We start from the raw sequence: 27,593 nt of genomic DNA, 5'->3' as shown, positions 1-27,593 counted from the left end.
CTCGAAGAGGCGGACATTACTTCCATAATAAATTGAAATGCATGATCGACTAATTCACAAAATTTATTAATTAAGTTTTTAACTAATTACCATATCGCACATATTGCAATTTACAAATTCTAGCAGGTGAGACTGCAACGAATATTCACTTGAAAATAATTTTGTAGATGACACCATTTTCGAGATGTTCACCGTCGAACTTGCGATAAAAATGCACTGTCGATCCACTTACTTTCTTAAGGAAACGTCGTTTTATGCATTGAAACACAAAGTATCTGGAACGCCATTGCATTTCTCCGCAAATATCGGCAAATAATATCTCAAAACTAGTGTCATCTTAAGAATTCGTTAAAAGTGGACCTGCCTTGCGAGCTCCCTACTAGAATTTGTAAATTTCAATATATGGCATAAGGTAAATAGTTAAAAACTTAATTAGTGAATGTTTGTTAATTAGTAGATTATGCAATTCGACTTTTTTGCAAGTGACGCCCGCCTTTCTATGTAAACTAGCTCATGGACCAGAATTGTGCTAACTGCCACAGGAAATTTGTAAAGATTTTTGAAAGTGTTCACTGAAACACCCTGTATATACTTCCACCCCGTGACTGGCCTCAAACACTTCACACCAACTTTTTTCTCTTTTCTTTTTTCACTTTGACGGTCCTAATACTGACCATATCTAGAAATGTAGTACGACACAAACTAGAAGCTATTTGTCTTTTGCGCGCGTGTTTAGAGGTCCAGAACCTTTTAGGTAGAGAACCACTTTGAGAGAACCAAGCGTCGCTCCGTGTAGGAGGAGGGTTAGAGTAGGAGAAGGAGAGCAGCAAAAGGGACAATGGTGCTACTTTAAAACTGATCTAGAGATATTAGAGAGGAGTGGATCGTTCCCCTACGAACGTAAGAAAAAACATGGCGGTAACCGCTTCTGACGCTGCATGTCAAGAATGTGCTGAACCAGGAGGCATGAGCCTGCCAAAAGAGGCCCAGATTGGAGCCTCACTTCCTATGGGACCAACAAATGCTATATCTCGCTCTCCAGCATGCAGCTGCACGACACAGAGCAGGTGACTCACAAGCGTGGGCTTCTGTTCGCCGAGGTCCGCCTCGATCATGTGTACCTCCCGGGCACTGGCCCACCGGTGGTCGGATGGACGGTTGGACGTGAACAAGATCCAAAAGAAAAACCACACGCACGTCCACAAGCCTGCGTTCGGCAAGCAAACGACGTCAAACGACGGCAACCACGTGTGGGCAAACACAAAGTGATGGTACGTACTTGTTTCAATGGCACAAGTTTATTCGCCATATTACAACGTACGTTTATACTTATACAAAACAAGCTTTTTTTGTCCGTCCTACAAGCGATAGTTGAACCGACATGGCAAATATTTGTTTCCTGTCCGCCCAGTTCTGTCTTCAAAAATGTCTGTACCGAAATCAGTGTGAAAACTTTGACATAATCTCTTAGTGTTGTCGATAGGAGTACATCTCTATCCGTAAATATTAGCTTCAGTAGGGCAAAAGCAAAGCGCCCTTTTGTAGGACAGAAAACAAATATATAACCATGTCATTTTTTATCTCTCTACAGCAATTAATTTTGAAAAGAACAGAAAAGTGAAAACAACCGGTCAGACAGACAGCAAGCCGCTATCTGTAAAAAAAAAGCCTTTTTTGTTGTTCTAGGACATCCCTGACAACCCCCTGCCACTTTTCTGTTTTAAAAACCTTATATGTTAACAAGATCGTGGAAGCTGATAAATCTGAGTGCATTATGTGCTAAAATAAGGTTATCGACGCCACTCCCTCAGTATAAAAATTGCTTCATGCATCTCTCAAGGACACTGTAAAATTTCTCCCATTCGCAGATAGCACTGTATTTTACAACGACGCTGATGCGCAAAAAAACAAATACCAGTTTAAATAGACTAAAAGGAGCAAGGAAGTCTCAGCCCGTAGTCATCCGAGGGTCAGAAGAACCAAGGCACACATCTCGCAAACTGCTGTTAAATTACTCTACTCGTTGGTTGAACGTTGTACTTTTTGTGATTGAGAACAAACGCTACTCGATGCTTTCCCAGCGAAGCTAGTGCGCATGTTATACTTCTTGGTAGGTCAGCGTCATGGTCTAGTAAAGTCTCATCACCAGCATGGATCGATATGGCCACGACGCTCGACGCGAATTGCAATTCGTGGCGCACCTAGTGTGTGACTACCTACCTAAACACGACATTCGGACACTTGAAATTCGGAACACTCGGACACGACATTCGGAGACGACATTCGGAGACGACATTCGGACACGACATTCGGAACTTCAGTCCGCGTGTGCTCTTCGCTTCTTTTCTTTTTTTTTTTTTGTACCGAGAAAGGAAAGCAGTCTCCTTTTTTTCCCACAAATGACACTGCAAGAACACACGACAGAATTAGCCGGCTACGATCGGAAGAGGGGAATGGGAATGACTGAATCGCGAAGCTCGCTCACCGAAAACGTAGAACACGGACGGCCAGCCTCCGAGGAAGTCCGAGCCGGCCAGCAGCCCGGAGATGTACATTCCCATGGCGACGCCGAAGAAGCCCCCCGTGTGAATGAGAGAGACAGCGGTGGCCCGCTGATTTACAGGGATCCAGTGCGCCACTTGGGCCTCGATGGCCGGATACGTCACGCCCTGTCAGGTGCGGTTTCGGGTAAACCAACGCGTGCAAACTTGAACAGAGATCACGGCAAGACAAGAGAGGGGTACAGAGAGAGCGACAGAGATAGCAACGTAGATTATATTTGATGAAAGCCAGAGAGGTCGGCACGAGTTCGGGTGCTCTAACCTGCTACTCTTCACCGAGGGAAAAGGGAAACGGTGGGGGGGAGGGGGATGAGTGACGATGAGAACAGAGATTAGATGGATGCTATATGCACAATCGCACTGCACTGCTAATGGCGCGAGCACACGTCAGTGCCGCGGAAATGTTCCAGAACATTCTTTTAAGCAGGTTGTTGCGTACCTTGGAAAGCAACCACTGACACAAGGGAAGGTCCTTAAAGACCTTCCGGATATCGATACGCGGCAAAAAAATAGACTATTGACTGTCACAGATTCACGGGCGTGCGACAGACAAAAGGCAAGTGACACAAGCTACCGGGCGAGGGGGAGCGCCTCATACCCAACTGAATGACCTGGACTTTACAAAAGAGAAAAATACTGCAGTGACCAAGGAACGCGATGTTTCTTCGTGAGATTTCGATGTCTGTTACTTGTTTAGTTCGCAGTCCACATCGAACTTGCAACGAGTACATTGCAGCAAGAAGAAAAAGGACAGCCAGCAAATTTTTTGAATGCGTGCAAGGTGGCTATGACATAGCTAGCATCATTTGCTCACATGAATGCTTGCATTGCTCTTTCTTTCTGCTTTCTGTCAATTTTATTCCAGAGGTGTTCGACATAGCTCACACAGCAGCGTTACAAGCTTGAGAACCCAGTAACAGTGCATGTTCGTTTCTTCGTGTGATAAAGCGCAGTCTCCATGACATTCAGGTGTAGGGTTCATCCTAAACACACACATTCGGTGAACTTATGTTGTCTTCGTCTCGAGCACTGTGTGTCCGAAATATCGCACGAAATACTATACGGCACTTTTAGACTTTTGTATGGCAGTCGTATTTCAGCTCCTGACACGCTTTTCCTTTCATTTATTTCCGCCTTAAGTTCCCGGAGGTTTTGTTGTTGTTGTTGTTGTTGTTGTCTTCGACTCGCACATCTTCCTTTGAATGTGCTTTCGGCATCCTTCACCATGTATAGAAATTTCACACGGCTGCGTTATTTTGCTTTCTTCTTTGCCACCCTTATTTACCTCGGCAACGACGGATGCTTCTCCTTAGTAAACATTTTCATGCGGAGAAGTCAACTCTGCTGGCAGTTTGTGCAGAGAAGCAGCTCCACAGCAGCCCCGCCGTGGTCAAACAGCAGATGATCGAAGATATATCGCTATCTTGAGTTCATTCTACGTTAATTTAAGGGCACGAAACATATGTGCTCATGCTATAGTATGCATTGAAGATGCTTCATCATAAAGGACTATAAACACTTTATTTTCGATGATTTCTGGGGACTTTGGTGGCATTATGTGAAGTTTCTGAGTACACTGCCTGCGTATCGTCCAAAACGGAGGTACGTATTCGTGCTTCCAAGTCATTTATTGTGGTGTGGTTTCTTCTGCGTCGCCATGGGCTGCTTACTGACAACTTTAACTGTGTTGTAATCTTTACTGTGCATTTTTCTGCTTTGTGTACAAGAAAAAAAAAGCGTTTGGAGACAGCGATACCATCACCACCATTAAAGCGGCGTAATTGCCTTATCAGCTGTTTCAACCTCATGTGAAAACATGAATATAAAACCCTAATATTCAGCTTCTCATCCCTCTCACGCAGAAAAAAAAACATTCTGAGCGGGAGTACTTTTTCAAACAAAAATACAAAGCACCGCTGTCATAAAGTCCGTCTAAAGCTAACTCTGAGGCCACAGCTGTACCATCACCACGAACAATAAACGTTGCTTCTTCAGCGCTAATTTATATATATATATATATATATATATATATATATATATATATATATATATATATATATATATATATATATATATATATATATATAGAAGCACAAAAATATATAAAAGCACGAATGCGAGGCAAGCAAAAGACGGCGTACACAGAATGCGCGGTGTCCGAGCAATATAGCTTTTTCTGGAAACTAGGACGTTAGTGAGCAGTTACTGTGCGTGCATTTTGATTCTTCACGCGTTACTTTCATGTGTTATGGTAAGTTTCGCAGAGCGAATATATGTACAACTGAAATTATTTGTTTAACATTTCTGGCTAGTATTTGAGTTTAACCGTGTATATAAGTAATACCTGTAGAATCGGCCTTTCAAATACGGCTATGTGAGATTTCGCGGAAGGAACACATTGTGTGACTCTTGAACGTTTTTTTTAGAAAGAATTTGGGAGCTAAACGGAAACGCAGAGGGAACAAAAAATTCCGACAGAACCCATCTTACGATGACTGTCGATGTTAATGCGATTAGCACTCAAGCGATGTAGCGGCACGCCTTATTACTTAAGAGAGCCTTATTTACATTCGATAGCGGCCATTCTCAGATTTCCATTAGTTCGGGCTGGCTACCAACTGCACATACGAAGGAGCTACTAACTCGGGAGCTCATAAGGCCCTCTTAGGCGGCATGTCCTAACTGCAAGGGAAGCGCCGTAACCTGTTTTATATATAGTCGTGATTGACGTCGTAGTGGGGATAACATGAAGCTGTTTTATTTTGTATCGTGTGATCTTGCGCATGCGCTTTTGATTCGCGAGTGCGAGTGACGTTTCGGAATCTACACAGACGGTAGCAGCAACACTCCGAAGCGAAGGAAGAAGGCTAAGGTTGCTAACCGCGTTAAATTTATTTGAATAATTATTCGGCAGGAATAGACATCTAAGTATCTTGGGGTAATGTTTTGTGAAGATGGATCATAGTCTGAGAACGATGATAGCGCAGATCGGAAAGCCGGTGCTTCAATGGGGTTCCTTCAGAGGACCTTGGAGCATGTGGAAAGGCATGTTTCAGGGTCCTCTGAAGTCCTCTAAAGCTTACATTAGGCCTGTACACGAGTACGCCCACCCTGTGTGGGAGATGCCCCATTCTGTGTGCATTGGAGAAAATAGAATGTAATGCCGCAAGATATTGTGGGGCGGTACAGCCGGTCCGATAGCGCAACAAATATGAAGGGCTAGGCTGGGCTTCTCTTTGCGAACTTCGTAAAAATCTTCTTCAAGCTGTTGTATAAAATGTAAAATAACTAAAGAAGTATTTCGGCCATGTCGTACTCAGAACCGCCTAATTACATATCTGCCAGAAGAAACCAAGTTTTCAAAATTCAGGAGTACCTCGCAGGAGAGATTTTTCTTCCCGAAGACCCTTAAGGAATGGAATTTGTTACCGAGAGAAATTGTGAGTAGCAACGCTGTTGATATGTGTTATCCTGGGTTATTCCCCCCGCAGTAATGCCTGTTGGCCGCTGCGGGTTCTCAATGAATAAAGAAAAATATGTCGCTGTCTCTGTCAGGGACGCACGCACCTCTCCGATGCCCTGGAGCACCCTGACGGCGATCAGGTAGGAGACACCGGCGTGGGCCGCCACCGGTATTAGGAGGGACAGCAGCCCGGTGAACAGCGTGCCCAAGCCGAAGAGCCACTTGGCACCGCACCTCTCGGCCAGCCGTCCGCCGGGGATGGGCGTCACTATGTAGCCATAGTAGAAGGCGCCCAGGATGACGCCCTGGGTCACTGGGTCCCACACGAACGGGCCGTCCTGCCAAAGGAGGAGGGGATGACGAGCGTTGACGGGGAAGTTAAGCAACAGTGGAAGATGGCCAGGTTGCTAAATTTGTATCACAGAAAGGTTCACTGCAAGAATTAAAGCCACGAACACGAAGTTGATTGATTGATTGATTGATTGATTGATTGATTGATTGATTGATTGATTGATTGATTGATTGATTGATTGATTGATTGATTGATTGATTGATTGATTGATTGATTGATTGATTGAACGTTTCAAAGCAACACTATGGCTATGACATACGCCATGGTGATGGGCTCCCGATTGATTTGGACCACATAAGGTTAACAAAGTACATAGGAGCATGTTTACGTTTCGTATCCTTCGAAGTGCGGCCCCACTTATCTCTACTATAGGGGCTGGATAACGCATTCAGCGCCCTCTACTGAAGCCCGCCTTGTCCGGGAAGTTGGCGCTTCGCGACTTTATAGAGGCACTTTGTGCGAACGGCAGTTCGGCATTTGTTCCGTTCTTTCCCTGAAATACCTGCCCGTTGCGCCGTGAACTACCGAAGCAGGCGGGAGAAGTCTTTTGGGAAGACGACCACAATTTTCCATCGAAGCGCCGACAACGCCGCTAACATGAGTGGCTCGCGCTGGAGACACTGGTGATGGAGAAAATGCTTCATGTATAAAAAAAAGAAAAGAAAAAGATGAAGCTATCGCATACAACTTCAGATTATCGTAAACGCTTTTACCGGAAATGTAGAGACAACAACACCGCCTAAAACGCGAAAAACCACGAAGAAGAATGTTTATGGCCACAACGTTATCTGACCAAGCGTACTAGCAGCATACACCCTGCTCCCTCTGCACGACACCGCACTTCCACTGACTTCACCTGCGCCCGACTCGGCGAGTGGCGAAGCGGCATCCAGCAAAACATGGCAGAGATCAGTGGCGGCCACCGTTGCTTGATATCGAACCCACGCCGTCGTGCTCAGCAGCAGAACGTCACAGCCGCTGAGCCACCGTGGGGGGTACGCGAAGATCAGAAAAGGCAAACGACACAGACTCCCACTACGGACTACTTCCCTTTCTTTTCATTTTTTAACCGATCCAGAAAACGCAAACCAGGTGTCCTTTATGTACTCATTGTACACGCATATAGAAGCAGAAAATCACGTCAGTCAGGCGATCGTAACGAAGGTAGCCACTTTGACTTCTTGCTATGACGTAGTTCACCGCATAGCGCGAAAAGTACAGAGCGAAGGCAGAAGGGACCACGAGCAGCACTGAATCGTCGTCTGTGTGTTGTCCCTCAGCCTTCCTTCCTGTATGCCTTTCTGTCCTTCCCGAGCTTTGCAGATAATTAACTCATAGCAAACGCACATCGCAATCGTTTACTGGTTTTGCAACGTAGTTTTTCTTTTCTGTGAACAGAAAAAAAAAAGCAAGGATATACGGTATGACTCTCAATACGTGCGCCATGCTGTATCGAAAAAGCCCATTCCTCCTTCCTACACCGCCAACGCCAAAAGAAAGCAGCGGTGTTGGTGCCTTCGTTTGAACGAACCCGACGAGAGGTAATCCTGTCAGAAGTCGCGCCGAGCCGGACTAACTTTACCACGGCACATCAGTCTTGCCAAGAGCGCCGAGAGACTCAACCACTCCTTGCATAGGCGCGCTGACTAAACCCGTTACGACGGTATCTCAACATGATCCGCTTGTGTTCATGCGAACCGATAACAACCATGTCGGGAGAGAGAGAGAAAAGAAAAGAAAGAGAGGAAAGCGAGGAAGATCAATCAGAAGAGCGTCTGGTTTGCTACCCTGCAGTGGGGGTAAGGGAAAGAAATGTAAACGTAGCTAGTGCGACTCGCCTCGACCGATTACAAAAAAGTATATCAGAAAGGACCACCGGAGCCTTGGACTTTGTCAACACGTGCAGGTGGCTGGCTGCAACCACTTTTTTTTGTACACTTCCAGCGCCTGATCATCGCGTACGCTATCGTTATTTTTTCCCCTCTGATATTTAGCAAAGAAAATCGCCGGTAGATGTAATCGGCAGGTAAGCACAGCTCGTCAAGATTGCGAAATCTTGGCGAAATCTAAATTGCGAAACCATTACATAATTGTGACTCTCTATCAGGCATCATACTAAAGGAATGCGACGGCGCAGATGTTTGTTCTGCTTGACGCAAATGGGAAAGAATGTGTCAGTACGATAGCTACCATTCTTTTCTTTTTTGTTTTTTTTTTTGTTTTTTTGGAGAATACGGCAATGTAATCCAATCCATGACTCATTACCGTGTTGCCTTGATGAGTTCTTTTTATTATATAACCTCATATTTATTTTTTTTTACACCAAGTAAAATTTTCCATTCTCTCTAGCAGATGTTACGGCTGAAACACATGTGCAAAGTTCTGTACAGCAACCTGTTTTTGATTTGGAATTTACGAGTATATAAACTTGTTTTTGATTTCGGAATGCATACGAACCTGACATCAATTTTGTTGAGTGCAGGTTATCCTGTGGGGCTCCGAATTGTTTCCGCTGTAACTGTAAAAATGCTTTACCTGGCCACGCTCCATGTTTTGACATCGGGCGAACTGAGCCTGAGCCATTGTGCCGTATCAGGAACTCAGTGGCAGTTGCCCGTCATGAGTGAAACTTCAACGGCGTCCCGCAATAACTGAACTAGAGTGCATTCTGAAAATGCTAATAGTGTTTCCCGTCGATCAACTGTACCAAACGAGTTCACGTCAAAGGCATCTGTCAATTTTGGAACTCCGTTATACACGCGCCTGGTACATGATCGCACTCTCCAGCTGAAAGCCTCGTGGCGTGGCTTTGACTGAGCAAATTTTTCCGCTAGTCAACTATCATAAATTGTTGACAGTTAACTACAGGATTTAACATAGCGTCCCACGATATCGCCATCAATTTATCAAGGGTAATAATCAAGAATGATATAAATAATTCGGGTGATTTAGCACCGCAACACGCATATGTAGGGCTAAAACTCCATACATAAGTCCAGCGCCGTCGACGGCCACACGGGAGGACCGCCAAATACATCGTAGAGCAGACCCTACCGAGACAGTACACGAAACAAAAGCGCCAGTCAAAGGCCACGCAACCTGATTCTGTACACACATCGCCCTGTTCGTTTCGGCTGTCCAGAGAATTGAGTGACACGCCAAATGGTTCTTGCCTCGAGCCCTCCTTCTTTCACGAACCGGGCGGATCGCGACACTGGCGACGAGTACCCACGGATCGTCCCACGCCGCCGCGACGGCGAAACACCGCGCCCTGTTGCTGCCGCCATGCCGCTGTACGCAACGCTCGAGCCGTTCGAGGGAGATGGGTCCGCCTGGCCAGTTTACGAGGAGCAAGTCCACGTGTTCTTCCGGGCAAACGACATTTTTTTGGTCAGCTGCGGGACCCGCGTGTTCAGTCTCCTGCTCGACCTTCTCAAGCCAGCCACGCCGCATGTTAGGACGCTGGGTGAGCTGCTCGCCATGCTGCTCTCGCATTTCAACACAGCACCGTCCACACTAATGAAGCGTTTCCGCTTCAACAACCGGAGCCGCCGGAAAGGAGAGACCCTCGTGCAGTTCGTTGCTGCGCTACGAGGGTTAGCGAGTGCCTGCGTTTTCGGAAACCAGCTGGACTCGCTGCTCCGGGACCGTTTCGTCTGCGGCATCAACAACCCCGCCATGCAGACGCGACTTCTGGAGCTTCCCGAGCCCTCGCTGGACGACGCCATTAAGGCAGCGCTGGCAATGGAAGCTGCCGCCAAGGACGCCGGCGAGATTGCCCGCGCGACTGGCTCACCGTCGGCGGAAGCGACGGTCAACAAGTTGGCGACAAAGGGCAGTACCTGCGGTCGCTCTGGTGGTGCCCACTCCCCCTCACAGTGCCATTTCTCTCAAGCACAATGCTTCACGTGCGGGAAAACTGGGCACCTGACACGGGTATGCCGAAGGGGGAAGACGAACCGCAAACAGCAGCAGCAGCCCAGGTACCACACAAATCCGCGGCCAGGGTAGCCGTCGCAAAGGAACGCGGCGGGGGCGTGCGGCAGCAGGCTCGAGTTCTTCCGCGGCCAGGCTCCACGTCGTGGCCGAGGACCCGCCGATTTTCGACATGTGGCACACAGGCTTCTTTCTGTCGTCTGTGCTGCCGTCGATATCTGCGCCCAGAGGTTGCCATCCCGTTTCCATGGAGCTGGACACATGGGCCAGCGTGTCAGTAATGGCCGGGAAACTCTTCAAGCGTACCTTCCTCTGCGTGTCCGCCGAGGCTTCGGGCGTGATGCTGCGCAGCTACTCCGTACAGCCCTCCCAGGTCCAGGGTCAGGCACAGGTCAGCGTTCGCTTTGGCGACAGAGAGGCAACCCTTTCCTTCTACCTAACCAAGGGGTCGTCGCCGACGCTGCTGGGCCGAAACTGGATTCATGCACTGGTACCACCGAAACCTGATTCATGCATGATTCAGTACCAGGAAGCCAGCCTGCATGTGGTGAAAGACGTCCCCAGCCTCCTGCCCGAGTTCAAGTCTCTGTTTCAGCCAGGGGTGGGCACATTCGCCGGCACGACGGCTGGCATCTATGTACCTGAGGGAGTCCGGCCACATTTCTTCAAGCCTCGCCCACTGCCGTTCGCCCTGAGGGACGGGGTCACCCAGGAGCTCCAGCGGTTACAGTGAGAGGGCATCCTGGTGGCCGTCAAGACGTGTGAATGGGCTGCTCCCATCGTACCAGTCCTCAAGCGAGACGGCAGTGTCAGGATCTGCGGGGATTTCAAGGTTACCATCAACCCCGTCGCTACCGTCGAGAAGTACCCGCTGCCCCGGATTGAAGATCTCTGAAGAGCGTTGTCCGGTGGACAGAAGTTTACCAAGGTCGACCTCAGAGATGCTTACCAGCAGCTGGTGCTCCAGGATGCCTCCCGGAAGTATGTAACAATATCGACAACTTTGGGGCTCTTCCAGTACACGCGCTTACCGTCTGGCGTGGCCTCAGCCCCAGCCATATTTCAGAGCGAGATGAACAACTTCTTCAGGGGCATGAGGCACGTGGCGGTGTACTTGGATGACATCCTAGTTACTGCAGCTACGACGGGGACCACCTGCAAAACCTGCACAACGTCCTGGCACGACTGCAGGACGCCGGTCTCAAGCTCAAGCTGCAAAAGTGCATTTTCCTCGCCCCCTGTGTTGAGTACTAGGGACATGTCATTTTCCAGGCTGGCCTAGCCCCGGCTCCCCACAATGTTGATGCTGTACTCAAGGCGCCTAAGCCCCAGAAGAAGAAGGAGCTTCAGAGCTACGTCGGCCTCATCAACTTGTACAATAGTTTCCTGCTCAAATGAGGTTCTCACCAAGAAATTTCGATACTGTTGCTTCAATTTCCATCAGGTTCTTGCGCCGCTTTGATTGAAATTATTACAATTTGCAGTCGGCTTACTGCAAGTGCGGGCAGAGTGTGTGTTTCTATTTCTTTCCCTACTCTTTATGAAAGCCTTATAGTAATCCTACTTATGTCGCTTCTATCTTATAGATGTGGTTAGAAAATGCTCGCGACCAAGCATTGGTGCGCGCTCATCTCGGTGAGGGCATTTCCTTGTTCAAACTTTTATGACTCGAGAACGCGAAATTAGGCTGCACTTCTTCATCCCGAGTAGGGGATATGCTTAGAATCGGATTATTTTTTTTTAAATACGGAATCAAGTAAGAGCTCGAAACTGGTTTTTTCTTTGTCCTTCTGTCCTTTTCCTTATGCCATCACGCCGTTGTTGGCGGCGGCGGCGTGCCATTGTCGTAAGAGAACTTCCTTACCTTCGGCTTCACTCTCACGATGCTCTGATTTAATCCTCTATAAAACTAAAACATTAGTTTATTTTAAACTGAGATTCTCTTCATCTTAGTACCCCAAATATGGAAATCTGATTACGTCACTAGAGCTGGTGCCAAAAATTTATTCTGCTTTGTCCTTCCGAACGATAACCCAACCACTACTATAAATTCCCTAAAAGCTAACATCTCCGCTTCTACTCTATAGCATGTTGCCGCAAGGTAGCTCGACTATGTCTGTTTCGCAAGCTGTTCCATCGTATCAACTTTCTTGTTGACCTAACCACTACTACTCGCCCACCATATTGTGTCAGACCGCACCGATCATCAAAAGAAAAGCCGAATTCTTTTTTCTTCTTTTTAATTACCTATTACCCCCCCCACCACCCACCCCCCCACCCCCCGTTTCCTAAATTGGGACCACTTTCCTGCACAAATTGTTGCTATTTCTAACAACAAACGGTTTCTCGGAGCCTTAGCTAACATTGCATAATTAGAAAAAATTTCATTCCGTAATAACGGGACTTACTGTATTCTGTTTATTTTTTTGGCGAATAAAAAGAAAACCGTCCACCACCGCCACTGCGGATCAAACGCGTGCCCCAGAGGCAATGTGCGGTATCAGACAAATGCGTTCACCGCTACGCTATTTACTTAATTTGCATTTGTTGTATTGAGTGCAAAATTGTATGCGAGAACTATACACTATCCACTGTATGCACTAGCCAACACGTCAAACATCAATGATGAATGAATGAATTATGGAGTTCTTACCTGCCAAAACCACGATTTGATTATCAGGCACGCCTTAGTGGAAGACTCTAGATAAATTTTGACCCCCGATGGATTTTTAACGTGCCCCCAATGCACGGGACAGGGGCGTTCTTGCATTTCGCCCCCATCTAGATGAGGCCGCCGCGGCCGGGATTTGATCTCGCGACCTCGTTCTTAGCAGCGCAAAGCACCACAGCCGCTAAGCCACTGCGGCGGGCACACATTAGTGGTTTACGAGCCGCGGCAGCTTAGCGGCTAAGGAGCTAAGCTGCTGAGGTCGAGGTCGAGGTAGCGGGTTTGATCCCAGTCACGGCAGCCGCATTTCGATGGAGACAAAATGCAAAAACGCTCATGTTGAAGCGCTGTCCTTTCTGCTTTTCTGTATAATTTTCTCTTTGCTCCAGTGCGCTCCGAGATACGTTCAACATAGCCAAGTAGCCCGACTGGTCACCTTGTTGCAAAAAAGCTCGTGAATTTAGATATAGGGGACCGTTAAAGGACCCTATGTGGTAAAAATTATCCTAATGTCTTCTACCATGGCAAGTATCTTTGTAAGATCGTGGTTTGGCCGCGTGAATCCACAGAATGTAATTTTGTTAAACATCAATGATCTGAAAAGGCCCTAGTAAACATGATGTGTACACCATTCAACAGAAAAACAAAGCATTTTTGCACCTAAAGGAGTGGCGACGGCTGGCAACTTGTCAAGAGACGGCACCCGTCAGGTTAAAAACCTGGGTCATACATGTGCTACAAATGAACAATCATTTGACTAAACTGAAACATTGAAGAAACAACTGGCTCAGCACTCAGCTATCGCACAACATTCGAGCTTGGCAATTTTGGGCGGGCTTTTTGTGAGCCATAGAGACACCGAGGCTAGTGGCGTCTGCACACGTATTTCGCAGACTACAGTAAGCAATCACGTAACAGATGAAAAAAAGAAGAAGTTTTGAGGAGCCACAGCTATTGTTTGAGGAAGGAACAAGCAATATGGCGTTGCTGCCTAGCTGTTGTGACATCCTGATGCTGCCGCAGTAATTAACTTCACAGTTACAGGGATCGCTTAACTTTGCCGATTTTTGTTTCTTCAACAAACATCCCCAAAGACATAACAGCCCTTAGTTACAAGTGTCATTCATTCGCTTTTACTTCCGCACCACCTCTCGCGGTCTGACTCGCCGAGGGTAGACGTGGCACTCTGCGCCGAGCGCGAAGTGGTCGTTTCAAATCTCGGCAACAGAAGCCGTATTCCGATGGATGCGAAATGTGATAACTCTCGTATTCCAAGCCCTTGTGTGTTGGAACAAGAACTAAGAGAATGGGTTGCAGTAGAGCGACAAGTTGGGTTAGTTGGTGGAAGTTCACCTTGTAATACGGGTGTTACTGCGCTATAAACACGCGGAAAACAGGACTGCGCGCGTCCTGTCCACTTCCACTTCTGTTGTCCGTGTGTTTATAACGCAGGAACCCCCGTACTACAAAATGAAGAGAACAGGGAACAAGTTCTCGTCTACCGATACATGTGTTAAGCCCCCACCGCTCATGCGCGGAGTCTCTCAGCGCCCGTGGGTCATCTGATGACAATAAACAATGTCCCACTCAAATAATCGTCTGCTTCAGCTAGCACTATTTTCTTCGGAGTTAACTGATGATAGAACTGATAGATGATAGCTTCCACAATACCGCACGATTCCAGCGAATCTGCGTGGCTTCGCGAGAGGCATCACTGCGGCTTGTCGAATATTCATCAAGTATGGCTGCCAGGATATGCTTATTTGTAGTTGCGCTACAGAAAGCGCAAAAAAAAAAAGAACGCAGTTGAAAACGTGCGCGCAGACTCATTGCATTAGAGAGCATTCGCATGCGGAAACTGCGCACAACGAATCATTCTGTCACAGGCATTTCCGTTGCCGCGTCCTGTGTTTTGACCCCACATATGTAATAAATAACATCAACAGTATACATTGTCTTCGTAATTTTGTTTTGTTGCTTAAAGCGAACAGAAAGGAGGTACCGGACGTTATACATTCGTGCGCTTCCTGCTTGCTGGCTCCTATTTTATATCGCTAAATAAATGCATTTCTACTTGCAGCTGCAAGTGCATGTTCAGCCGTTTGGCACGTTCTGCAAGCAAGCCTGCGTCCTCAATATCAGCATGAGGTAAAAAAAAAAGAAAAAAACATCCCTGCAGGAGCGGCCACATGCCGACGTTCTGAGCCAATCAGGAGAGCCCATGAAGTTTATTAATATTGTGCATTGAGAATTCGTAACAAGCGATACATTGTGGAAGCGCTGCCGCCCGGCTGCCTCCTCAAGCTGCCCTTAAGCAATAAATCATTGATTGATACTCCTGCTAACGTAATTACATTGTTCGTCACAACGTTTGAGCCAAATCTATGCCACTTTCCGGGGAACATCGAATTTGTGGTTCCTATATAATTTCCTTTTTGCGCGTCTTTCTAACGGAGGAGAACAAAATATCTAAAGTGTAATTCCGATATACACTGTTCGAGGCGGGACAGCGACTCCAAAAGTTACGACACTCTTCCTTCCGAGATTACACCGCCGCTAGAGGCCAAGATCTTCAACTTAAGAAGTTCAACGCAACGCGGTTCGATTCATTGTTACTCGCTGCCTGCTTGCTTTGACTTCTACACTAATATTTTCGGCCTTTCTAGCACACATGCGCTGAACGGACCTACGGCATGGGAACAAGCCCCGGTCTCCACCATTTGCTGTGAAAATGCTCTGACCTCGGAGAGAGAAACACATGAGGCCCGCCTGGATTTAACGAGCTGCCCAGGGTGACGTCCGGCGCATGCTCATGTCACTATGTGACTTGGCTTGCGAAGCCAGGATACAAGTCCGCTGCTAGTTTCACCCATCCTTCTTCCCTCACATTCTCTAAGCCAGATAGGCATCCTTTCAAATACTGCTTTACTGGCTGACTCACTGTTTATAAAACATTTTAACCCTGTCCATTCCTCGGAACCGGACTTTCAGCAGAATGGCGGTATTGTCGACATGTCACGAGATTAATTCTGGTCATCAAGTTTCAATTGCAATTCCATCCAGTTCGGTCGTTCCACTGTGGATAATTGAGCAATCTTACCCAAGAAATATCTGTGCTTCGATAGAAGAGATAGTATGGGCTTCTTTGCACACATGGTTCGAATTCACAAGGCGAAACTAATGCGTAGAAATATGCTTTCTTGATTTTCCTGACTGCGATAAGCTTTAAATGTATTCCACTAACCGATATCCACATGGTGCATAGCGGTACGCTTCGCAGGAACACGGGCCGGCATGGCAGCAACAGCGGGCAGCCGAGAAGCGCGGAGTCGCGGTAACCGGAAGTGGACAGTGTTTTGAAAAGCGCGTTGGCAATGACGCATGTCAAGTGACATTTGGAGGAGCACTCGGCGAGGAGGAGAACAGCCGACGAATGGAGCGCACGAAAGGAAAGAGCAAAGTGAGCGAGGGCCGCGTTTCGATCACCAAACGCGTGCAACTTCGCTATTACGACACCATTTTGAAAAATTCTCGCGGCTGCGCGTTCGTTGCAGGCTCGCGCACAACTGCAACACCACAACTAAATGTCGACCTCTGGGTGGCTTAGGGGCCCTTTAAGATACCGACGACACCTAAGCACTTCTTATGAGTTGTCGTGGGCAAGCGAGCGCACTGAGACGCTTGGTACGTTTTGATTGGGCCTTACCGAGCCGCAGTTAGAACGCATGCGACAGCTTGCACGCACAAAGTACGCGTGGATAAAACAGGCTTCCGAGCGCGAAAGCCAGGGTAACGTGGCACCGCGGCGATGCCCTCTCCTCTCCCGCAATACCTGGCGCGCTGTCGTGCAGCAGGTGTTCCCTTTCGCCCGCTCCTCTCCGTCGAGGCGCGCTCGTGACGTGGCGTCGCAGCCAACGGGAATTGAGGCGCCGTTTTTCGCTTGTCCAGACGACAGACATCGGTTTTTTTAGCTCAGCGGGCAATTTGATGCATTCGCATTAAAACCTATTCAGTTTGCCAGGCTCAGATTGGTTTAATCTTCGATTACTCACATAGTCAAGCTCTTATTTATCACTGACGCGGCCACTGTCGGCACTAACAGAGGAGGGGTACAAACGTCTCCGCAAAAGCAAATCACGTAGACGAAAATGAGCCTAGCACCACCCCTGACCAAGTAACTCCGTACGGGGATCCAACTCAAGTGGCTGACTATAACTTCTTAATATTTAAACGTACGAAGACAATACAAGAAAATAGAGAATAGATTCCCTTTTGTAACTGAACAAAATCTGTTGAAATCGGCCCCTAACAGTGTTCGTTAGCGTTCTGGGAAAGTTTAAAAATAAGTACTTGCAAGTCATCATCTGTCGTCAGCGTAAACGACAAGCCTGCTACGGAAAACCCACGACGAGCGACTAGCGCGAAATACGTTTTTATATAGCCTCATCACCTTCCCTTAGCGTACACGTAACTTAAAGGTATAATGCGCACCCTCACGCGTTTTTTTTTTTTTTCTGGTATCTTGTAAACACTCGTTGTCGATGAGGTGAACCTTACAATATATTCATTGGCATGATGGATGCAGACATGCGGACTTCCCGCAATGTATAGCCTCATTGGGAAATTGGTGTGTACAGCTTCACTTTGAGACGCATAGTTGATGTCCCAATGCAGCGATGTCCGGCATTAAGAACCATTTCAGAAGATAACAGCCAGCATGCAGCGCCAGCGGCGAAAGCGCTGCATGGGGATATATAAGAGGATAAGCAAAGAGCGGCGGTCTTTATATAATCAATACAGCAAAGACAAATTGGTCGAACCAAGCAGCTGCACTCTCATTATTAATATAAAATGTACGAAAGGAGATGTTGGCGCCTCCACTGCTTCGGCTTTCAATAAAAAGAGGAGCAATCTGGGAAGAACAAAGCCATGGCAATGCAAAAGCACTCAGTATCGAGTTCTCTTGAGTATAGTTCGCAATTCGTGGCACAAAAAGTACAAGCTCACAATCAGAGTTCATAAACTAGAGCACAAGCCCAATGCAGCCCGTGTGAAGAAAGAAGGTGAAAAAGTGGAAAATATACCAAAAGGAAGTGATGATGAGGAGGAGTAAAAGAGGCGAATCCGCCTCCACCTCCTCCCCCCCCCCTCCCTTACCCCAACCGTGTGTGGACACGGTCAAAAAAGTTTCCGTGGCACATTGTTCCACGTCAAACGTGAATTTCTGCTCCGTTAGGGTCCGGTGCTTTTAATTTACTCGATCACACTGTAAGTCGTAAAAGGTATTGCAGCGTTTTGAATTCAAGGCCATGTGCACAGGCTGCGCCGTAATTAAGTTGTTCTTCTCGGAACTTGCGTCCGACACCCCCCTCCCCCCAACAACTTTATGACCGACAGGTCCATTACAAAATAGGCCCCACTTAATGTCAACTGTCAAGCGCCGTGTTTATGCGAAAGTGTCAATAAAGCTTCGCGTCTGCCTCGCAGTTGCAGTGTCGCGCCTGTAACATAGCACCACACAAAGCAGCAGCGTGCCTATACCTGTTGCCCAGTTTTTGTTCCGTGGCTAGTCGCGTTGGCCGGCGTCTGGGCCACGCCGTGCAGGTGCGTCGTGGGCAGCGGACAGTCGCTGGGCTTGGTCGTCTCCTGTACAGCCGTGTGGTTGACCATGGCGACCAGCGCCACGTTGAGGTTGACCCGCATGCCGTACACGTTGGCCAGGCCCAGGAAGCCCAGCACGATGAGCACGTAGCGACACTGCACCGAGCATCCCTGGCCGCCATGGCTGCTGGCATCGCTCAGTCCTGCGCAAGAGGGAACAAGGAAGTGTACCGGGTACAAAATGACCAGGTGCAACGCACGATCGGAAATTTGTTAGTTAGTTAGTTAGTTTGTTTCTTTGTTTGTTTTTGTTTGTTTGTTTGTTTGTTTGTTTGTTTGTTTGTTTGTTTGTTTGCTTGCTTGCTTGCTCGTTTGTTTGTTTGTTTGTTTGTTTGTTTGTTTGTTTGTTTGTTTGTTTGTTTGTTTGTTTGTTTGTTTGTTTGTTTGTTCGCTTGCTTGCTTGCTTGCTTGCTTGCTTGCTTGCTTGCTTGCTTGTTTATTGGTTCGGTAAATTATGGCATCCTAATAGTATAGCCCGCCGAAGGGTCATCTATCCAAATCATCTAAAATAAACCCCAGCAGCGAAGGTCGCCAGAGAGAAGGAACAAGTGCGGAAAAAAGAAATAGAGGCAGTGGAGGAATAAAATATCACATAGGTAAGGCGTAGCCTGCGTTACTACATTTATAGTGAGAGCGCGATATATCGGGAACACGCCAACGTCCAGTCACACTGCGAATTACCAAGGGAGACACTATCTGTGCAGTCACTACAACGAAAAACAAAACCAGAAAGAATGTTTCACAGAGCAAATAATGAAGAACATCGTTAAAAATACAGATGTACGACATTGACAGCACATGTGCACACAGTGAGTGAGTGAGTGAGTGAGTGAGTGAGTGAGTGAGTGAGTGAGTGAGTGAGTGAGTGAGTGAGTGAGTGAGTGAGTGTGTGAGTGAGTGAGTGAGTGAGTGAGTGAGTGAGTGAGTGAGTGAGTGAGTGAGTGAGTGAGTGAGTGTGTGAGTGAGTGAGTGAGTGAGTGAGTGAGTGAGTGAGTGAGTGAGTGAGTGAGTGAGTGAGTGAGTGAGTGAGTGAGTGAGTGAGTGAGTGAGTGAGTGAGTGAGTGAGTGAGTGAGTGAGTGAGTGAGTGAGTGAGTACCTTATTGAAAAAGAAGACGTTAAAGGTCCCTTAACAGCTCTGGCCATATTGAGCTGACAAACGCAATACGTACAATGCGCGCTAACTACCGCGTCTGTAATTTATTACACCGCTACGAGCAGCTAAAACAGCTGAAATTTCAGACCAAACGACGTGAGCCCTTTTCCTCGCTGGCGCCGCTCCTCCAGCCTGAGAGTCGACGTCATTGGCACAAGCGCGCCTTCGTAATTCGCAGTGTCGTGATGTCACTCACAGTGACATGGGACTTTGTGAATTATTGAAGGCAACAGACGTTATTTGTTCGATCTGTTGCCTCAATGGACGAATTAAAGTTTAGAGAAGTAATAAAACCTACAATCCGAATGTCTGCGTGACCTTGTTTCACTTCGTACCGTAGCAAGAGAGATGTACTTCCGTTTCGTCTGCTCGTTCTCACGTCGTAGAGTCACGCCTCAAACAACGAAACTATGCAATTTTCTATCGTGTTCCAGCGCGCGATCAATCGAATATGTACACTTCTACTTTGATGTTGATTCGTCTACTTAAAATGGCGAATACCGTATATTTGGGCTTCTGCAGAATGAAATGGGGGCGGGGGGGGGGGGGGGGGGAGGCAAATGTAATCGAGAATACACGTGCATTAACTAACTTCGATGTTAACGCGGCTCAGGGCTCGCTTTTCTAACTAGACGTGTTGTGGCTATTTGTGTTCAATACGCTATTGATAATATTCGTAAAGCGCATAAGAATTCGTTTTTACAAACACCAAAATCTGCATCAATTATGCGGCAGAAATCTGAACAGCTTGTAGTCAGTGGTTAATATTAGAAGACAAACTCTCGCAAGTCCGTAATTATGCTAGCATTGCGACGAAATCTCCGACTGCTACGCTGGCTACCTGTTTTGGATACGAATTTGCTAAATGTATTCTTCTTTAGTTTCTTTTCTTTTGCTTTTTTTTTCTCTTTCTTGTCTTGTCCTCCTTTCTTCTTTCTATTTTTTTTTTTTTGCTTGTAACTATTTGACTGACGTGGCAAATGCCTTTTTTGCCACTTACATCTGAAAAGTGTAGAGGAAAGAGGACACAAAAATGTGCGTCACCACTGTTGCCGTACTGCCATACACGTCGGACTCTCGGATCATGCGCTTAAGCAAGCTTATTGCTCCGTTCTTACATGCGCTACAGAACACATGGTAAAACAGCCAACGGTGCGTTAGATCTGGCTGTCGAGTAGCCGATTTTCACATCTAAGTTGCGAAAGTGTTTTCGCCACATCAAAGTCACTGCTGAAAAAGGAAACAGAGAGAGAAAGAAAAAGGGTAGAGAAATAAAACGAAGAAAGCAGTACGTTGCGACGGAGAATCGAGCCCTGGGATGTAGTGTGACATGCAGACACGTTACCTCATCGCCACCGATGAAGGTTGACAACGTGCTATATTTAGTGGTAATATTATCCACTGCCTCAAAATTGTTAATTTCGTTAATAAAAGGGAGAGTCTTCACCTGACGGATCCACCACTCCGCCATATGTTTAGGCGACAAACTGGATTATTCCCGCGTACGCTCAACGTAGCTTTAGACACATCGACAACAGCAACAACAACTATTTTTTTTATCAATACTGCCAGCATTATCGCAAATATTAAAGTTTGTGTTCGAATGTATGACCTCATTTCAAGAGAAGTTTACAATTATCTCAGATTGCCACTTTGGCTTTATATCAGGACGAGGGACCATATCCTGTTCGGAGGAATTTTGTGATGAGCAGTATTCTCCTTTAGAACGAGAATGTTTGCGTGTGCTTTATTTCTGGATACATGGGTCACTCTCGACACGGTCAGGTACAGTATTCTTCTTGAGGAGCTGCGCCTGCTGGGTTTCAGAGGACAATTCTATGATTCCTTAAAAAGTTATCTCGGTAACGCGTCCTCTCCTGGGCGACCCGAGCCTCTCTGCTCGTACAACGAGATCTGCAAGCATAATTATCTCCTGCCTTTGCCGCACTCCACGCTGTGCAGGGCCCAGGTAGTCACTCTCAGACTTCTGCAAACAAGCACTTACCCGAACCCCGCGGCACTGCACACAATGTACCCCAAACGGTTCCCAACTCCGGACTGCCCCCTGTGTGGTGGTTATATATATATGCGGACTTCGAGCATGTCCGGTACCCCTTTCACACAGGAGGAAATGATGAAGCTTATTAGGGCCCAGGACCAGACCTCTCAAATCCTGGCAGTCCAGAGGGCCCGCGAGAAGGCCGTTGGGTTTACCTGATGGTCCTCGAGTGGGCCTAGCCAGGTGACGTTGAGTTTACTCGCGTTTATTGTGTACCGAATAAAGTTGTTTCACCCACTCACTCGCTCGCTCACTCACTCACTCACTCACTCACTCACTCACTAACTCACTCACTCACTCACTCACTCACTCACTCACTCACTCACTCACTCACTCACTCACTCACTCACTCACTCACTCACTCACTCACTCACTCACTCACTCTCACTGAGCTCACAAGGTGTTGCCTAAGAAGATCAAACGCCAGTCAGCCGCAAGCTTGAATTGAGAACTGGCATTCCACGTGGGTCAAGTTTGTCTCCTTTGCTTTTTAGTGTATTTATGAATGATTTCACTTCATCTGTATCCAGTTGTACAGTTTCTCAATGCGCAGATGACACGGTGCTATTAAACAAACATATATATCTTACGGGAAAGCGATTAGTTTGCTTGGAAAAAAATGTGTGCGATGCAATGGCATGGTTTAAAAATAACGGTCTTACAGTTAATTCAGCGAAAACAAAAGTTGTGTATTTTAGAAACCCGCTGATGGCAGCAGTTAGTGCGATACCGCTGTGTTTCTTTTTTTTTTTTTTGCAGTCGCACATCAAACATTTATGTCATTGCTTTCGAATAGGGTATCTGTATTGAATAACATACCTCGGATTGTTTACTGATAATGACCTTTCCTGGCACAGCCATTTAACATACATCTCTACTAGACTGATGAGTGTTTATAAATTAATATAAAATATTTTCTTCCGATGTCAGTGAAAAGAACGGTCATGCACTCGCTCGCGTATAGTGTTTTCACGTACGGTATAACCGTGCTTGAACTTTCTTCTGTTTGTTGGCCGTGCAAAATCGATGCCATCTGAAAGGGTATCCTGAAAGGCGCCGCTTACAATTCTCCTGCGGCGAACAGTGCAGATCTGTTTTTGGCTCCGTGCTTGCCTTCCTTCAATTCCCCGTTTGTGCAAGCAGTTGTCTCGAACCACTTTAGGAACTCCGATTTCAAGCACGCCTACACACAGTGCCTCGATATCACGCCCTAAAAGTTCCTCGTTTTCGTTTGCTCCGCTGCGCTACTAAATATAGCAAACTAGAAGGTGTGTTTACGTTACCCACATTTTCAATGAACTCAGCAGACGATATTCTCACTGCCACCTCAGAGCTCACCCAACGTAATATGTTAAATCATATTTGACTCATGTAATGATGTCTCTTTGTTTGTCGACTGTTACCTCATGTCTCTGTTATCAGGTAGTTTTCTGTTTTTATCTCGTTCACTAGGTAGTGGCGAGTGATATCAATCCTGTTCAATGTTTCTTATAATTTTTTCGTTGCCGATGTTGTGCGGAGTCCTGTCGCGCAAGCCTCGCTGTGAAAGCTTTGACAGACCCAATATTTCAATGTGCAAACTCAAAATGGAATTATTATTATTATTATTATTATTATTATTATTATTATTATTATTATTATTATTATTATTATTATTATTATTATTATTATTATTATTATTAATGTCTGACCGGACAATGCACATGCTATTGCTGAGCACTGCGTCTGTAAAGCTGAATAGGCGCTGTAACCCAAGCGTCTGTGACGGCGCTGCGAAACGAGTACTGATACCGCGTGGCACAGCTGTTCCCGTCGACGGCACGTGCGTGGACAGAGTGACGCCAAATTCAGGAGGGGACGCTCCAACGAATCGGCCTGTATCATGATGCCGCGAAGCGTGCTGTCTCAAAGCGGTCATATGTCTTGTTGTTGTTGTTGTTGTTGTTGTTGTTGTTGTTGTTGGAAAGGTGGCGCGAAAGCCTGCACACAACGAAAGACACAGTATTCGCTGCCTCTTGCTAATCGTGCTTTTTTTTTTTTCCACGTGTGCCTCGCGGCGGGTCCACCAAGTCGAGAAAGAAAGAAAGAAACAAGAGAGAATAACGAGGCGTTCCAGTTGTCCGGTCGTTCTGTGCCTTTCGTCCCGTGCACAACTGTCGCGCTACCCTTAAAACATGAATCAGCAGGGTTGCCAAGTTTACTTTCCTTATAGGCTTTTTCAGTGAAGCCGCCGCGTTTGCCATATGTTCATATGTTCTCCCTTGAACTATGACGCTCCTATTCCGGTTTCCATGAAAAATGACTCGTGTTTCTGTCCACGACGAAAACACTAAAAGGAAGCCACGTGCGCCCTACACTCGGAACAAACGCGTTATGGCGGCCCGCGCAGCGCGGCGAAGCTCGGCCACGCTGCAGGTGTATGCCACATGCAGTAAGCACGCGTCCGACCGGCGCGTACAGTTGGCACATTTGCACACTCACGTGAAACAGTTTCAGCCAACTGTTCTCTGCCGTTTCTCTTTTTTTTTCCCTTTCTACATTATGTTTCGCTTTCAGGTGACACGGCTGTACACGCATGACGACTGCAATATCAGCGCTGACGTATTATTTGAGGCGACAGCGTTTATCAAGCTCGCGAACGCACTACCACGTCCCGGTTTTTCGCGTTCTCTGTCAAGACATTTCTGGCCATAGGTGAGGTCTACGAGTCGGCAGTGAAGAGGAGAAAGAATATTTCAAGTTCACCAGGTTCTCGTTTGCCAATAATCAACTTCTACTTAATGAACAAATGTATTCAACTGCGTCCCCATAGAACGTTATTGGCAGCTTGATATGAAAACAAGCTCTGTCCGCACCTCCTTTCTCTCCGTATCTCTCTATCTTAATCTCTGTGCATTTACATTTAAATTCTGCGTGACGCAGCTGTTCCTCGCGCGGGTCTAAATTCCACGTGTAATGTTTCTATGTTAACTGCCGACAGAGTATATTCTACGGCTTCTTTGGCAGTCCGTACTTTTTTTTATCACGTGCTGACTTTTTTCTACTTTGTATAGTACTGTATAAACACTGATGTCCTATCGAGGATCATTCCGCACTTGCCAGTGCTTGAAGTTAATATTCTTGCCGTCTCAATGATTGCTGGATTATCTCGTGCTCTAATGTGCAGCGATGCTCATACTTAAACTTGCAGTAATGGGTACACGATAGATAGTGGATTAAAACAATAAGCCGAAACAGGATAAGTAGATGATCCTTTACATTTATTGCGCAGATCATGACTAGGACAGTGTAAGGATGCCTGGCCGTTAATTCTATCCCTTCTTTGCCATTCGCCGCTCTCGACCTGCCCATCCTGGCAATAACGTAGGCGGAGCGCCACCCAGATCACCCCCCCCCCACTCCAAAGCGCGAAAGGGAATAATAATATAGTTATAATACACCGACTCAGCTTGAAAATATACTGGTCACGTTGAGAGAGAAAGACGTGCAGAACATTGTATTTCTGTGCTGCACCGGAAAGCTCCACATGAGCATTCAGACTGACATAGACTCTGGGAAACAGCAACCCTGGATGTCACTGTAGTGTTGTTGAACCCTGATTTGTTTTCTTAATAAGGCAGTCTCGAAGCGACATCCGCTGTAATTGTACGTATTGGGCTTTCCACACAGGATGCAGAAAATTACTTCAGCCAGAAAAATAACCCTTTTTCCTTATTTCTTTAAGCCTCAAGTGCAATGACTTCAATTCGACACACTTTCATTTGATTAATTCGTCTAAAATTTAGCAATTTCAGTTTACCAGTATCGACAAAACATAGCCGTGTGCTTTCCAAAACCAGGGTAGCCTGCATTCGTACTTAGATATCGGTCTGCCCTGTTCGTACAGGTCGTTGGCTGATCGGGAACCAAAAGACCTCCTGGGTCGAACTACGTAGAGCGTATGAATATCTAATCGTCATTGTCACTACAAGCCACTTCACCACACCAAACCTTAACGATTAACATCCTGCCATACGGCTGGACTCAAACATTCAATTGCTCAATGTTTGATTCTAACTTTCTTTTTTGAACAAGGACTGTGATGGCAATTTTCTCGCAGATGTCAACAACGCTCATTCCTTCAGAGACAGTTCTGATATGAAATCAATGAGTTCGGTTTCACTTTCGACCCCTTAGGGTTTAGAAAGAGTCTTCTGAAACAAGCAAATCTGCATTCCTTAAAATTACTTCAAATTCACCTTTAGTGTGTAGGCCGGTACACGCATCAATCCGTCGAGTTGTGTTTATTACCAAGCTGTGTTCCTATACGGAGTCAGCACTCAGAGCTCTCAATCGACATCGTCGAATAGCGCAGTCTGCTCATGAATGGAAAATCGCAATATATTTTGAGGAAAGCCTGAAGATGTTCTAAAATTCGGAAATAAGGTTGCTGATCACTCAGTCTGAAGAAAGTGATGCCAAAGAAGCTGTTTTCTCTCAAATAACGAACATGTTTGCTTTATAATGTGCTTTTCAAAGATACTGGGGCGGTACTGCCTCCCTACACACACACACACACACACACACACGCACACACACACACACACACACACACACACACACACATATATATGACACCAAGAAAAAGAGAGGGGAAATAACTTGTACTTACCAATTGAATTAATTAATGGCAATGAAAATGGATGAAAAAACAACTTGCCGCAGGTGGGGAACGATCCCACGCATTCGCATTGCGCATGCGCTCTAACCAATTGAGCTACCGCGGCGCCGTTTCCCCATACACTTTCTTAGTTATTTATCTGTTATTACTCGACCACCCACTGTTCTCACGCGATCCCCGCATGGAATGCCCTTTTTCCCCATACACTTTGAGCTACCGCGGCGCCGTTTCCCCATACACTTCTTAGTTATTTATGTGTTATTACTCGACCACCCACTGTTCTCACGCGATCCCCGCATGGAATGCCCTTTTTCTATGGAAGAACTAGAAGCTGCGCTGGCTTTGTGCAGGCGTTCTTCAGCGCCAGGACCTGACGGTATTACATACCGTGCCCTGTGTAACCTAGGAGACCAAGCTCGGAAGGCACTCTTGCTCTTGTACAACGACTCCTGGCAGACGGGTACGGTTCCGCAAGAGTGGAAGTCAACTCGCCTCATTTCACTTCTCAAAGCTGGCAAGTCGCCTCTGGACATTTCCTCATACTGTGCGATCGCACTTGCCAGCTGTGTCGGAAAAACAATGGAAAGAATGATTTTAACACGTGTGGAATGGTACTTAGAGTACTATGAAATCTATCCACATGCTATGGCCGGATTCAGACGGGGCCGTTCGTCAACAGACAGCGTTGTTGACTTGATAACATTTGTGCAACACCAAAAGGCCTCTAAGCGACTATCTGCTGCTCTATTTCTAGACGTTAAAGGAGCTTATGATAATGTCGCCCATGAAGCCATCCTTAGCACGTTAGAAGCCGTCGGACTTGGTGGTAAAATGTATATGTGGGTGTGCAACTACTTACAGAGGAGACCATTCTACGTGCTGTCAGGATTGGGGGCTCAATCCCATCGCTCGTGATCCGTTGTCAAGATTGGAGTCGGGCATGAATTAGAAGGTAGCTGGCCCATGCCGTCGTCCAACTTATCCACGCATAGGACGTTGATGAAGGGAAGGACTGCTTCTCATCGAGAACGAGGAATATGGGTTTATTTACAGTATTTATATCAGTCTAACATGACTGT

General features: G+C 46.7%; 1 protein-coding gene across 4 annotated transcripts in view; it reads right to left on the bottom strand.

Annotated features, from left to right (window-relative positions):
* The window catches only part of LOC126536540 (sialin-like), an 86,156-nt gene that overhangs the window by 19,149 nt on the left and 39,414 nt on the right, over positions 1-27,593 (bottom strand). For all 4 annotated transcript variants that reach the window (XM_055074072.1, XM_055074073.1, XM_055074074.1 and 1 more), the window contains 4 exons: positions 18,522-18,784; positions 6,129-6,362; positions 2,486-2,669; positions 1,077-1,207 (listed from right to left, as the gene is read on the bottom strand). In XM_055074072.1, coding sequence (XP_054930047.1) covers positions 1,077-1,207; positions 2,486-2,669; positions 6,129-6,362; positions 18,522-18,784 — 812 coding nt within the window. The remainder of the gene's footprint in view (positions 1-1,076; positions 1,208-2,485; positions 2,670-6,128; positions 6,363-18,521; positions 18,785-27,593) is intronic.

This window comes from Dermacentor andersoni, chromosome 4, assembly GCF_023375885.2.
Source record: "Dermacentor andersoni chromosome 4, qqDerAnde1_hic_scaffold, whole genome shotgun sequence".
NCBI lineage: Eukaryota > Metazoa > Arthropoda > Arachnida > Ixodida > Ixodidae > Dermacentor > Dermacentor andersoni.
This window is presented reverse-complemented; position numbering and strand designations above follow the sequence as displayed.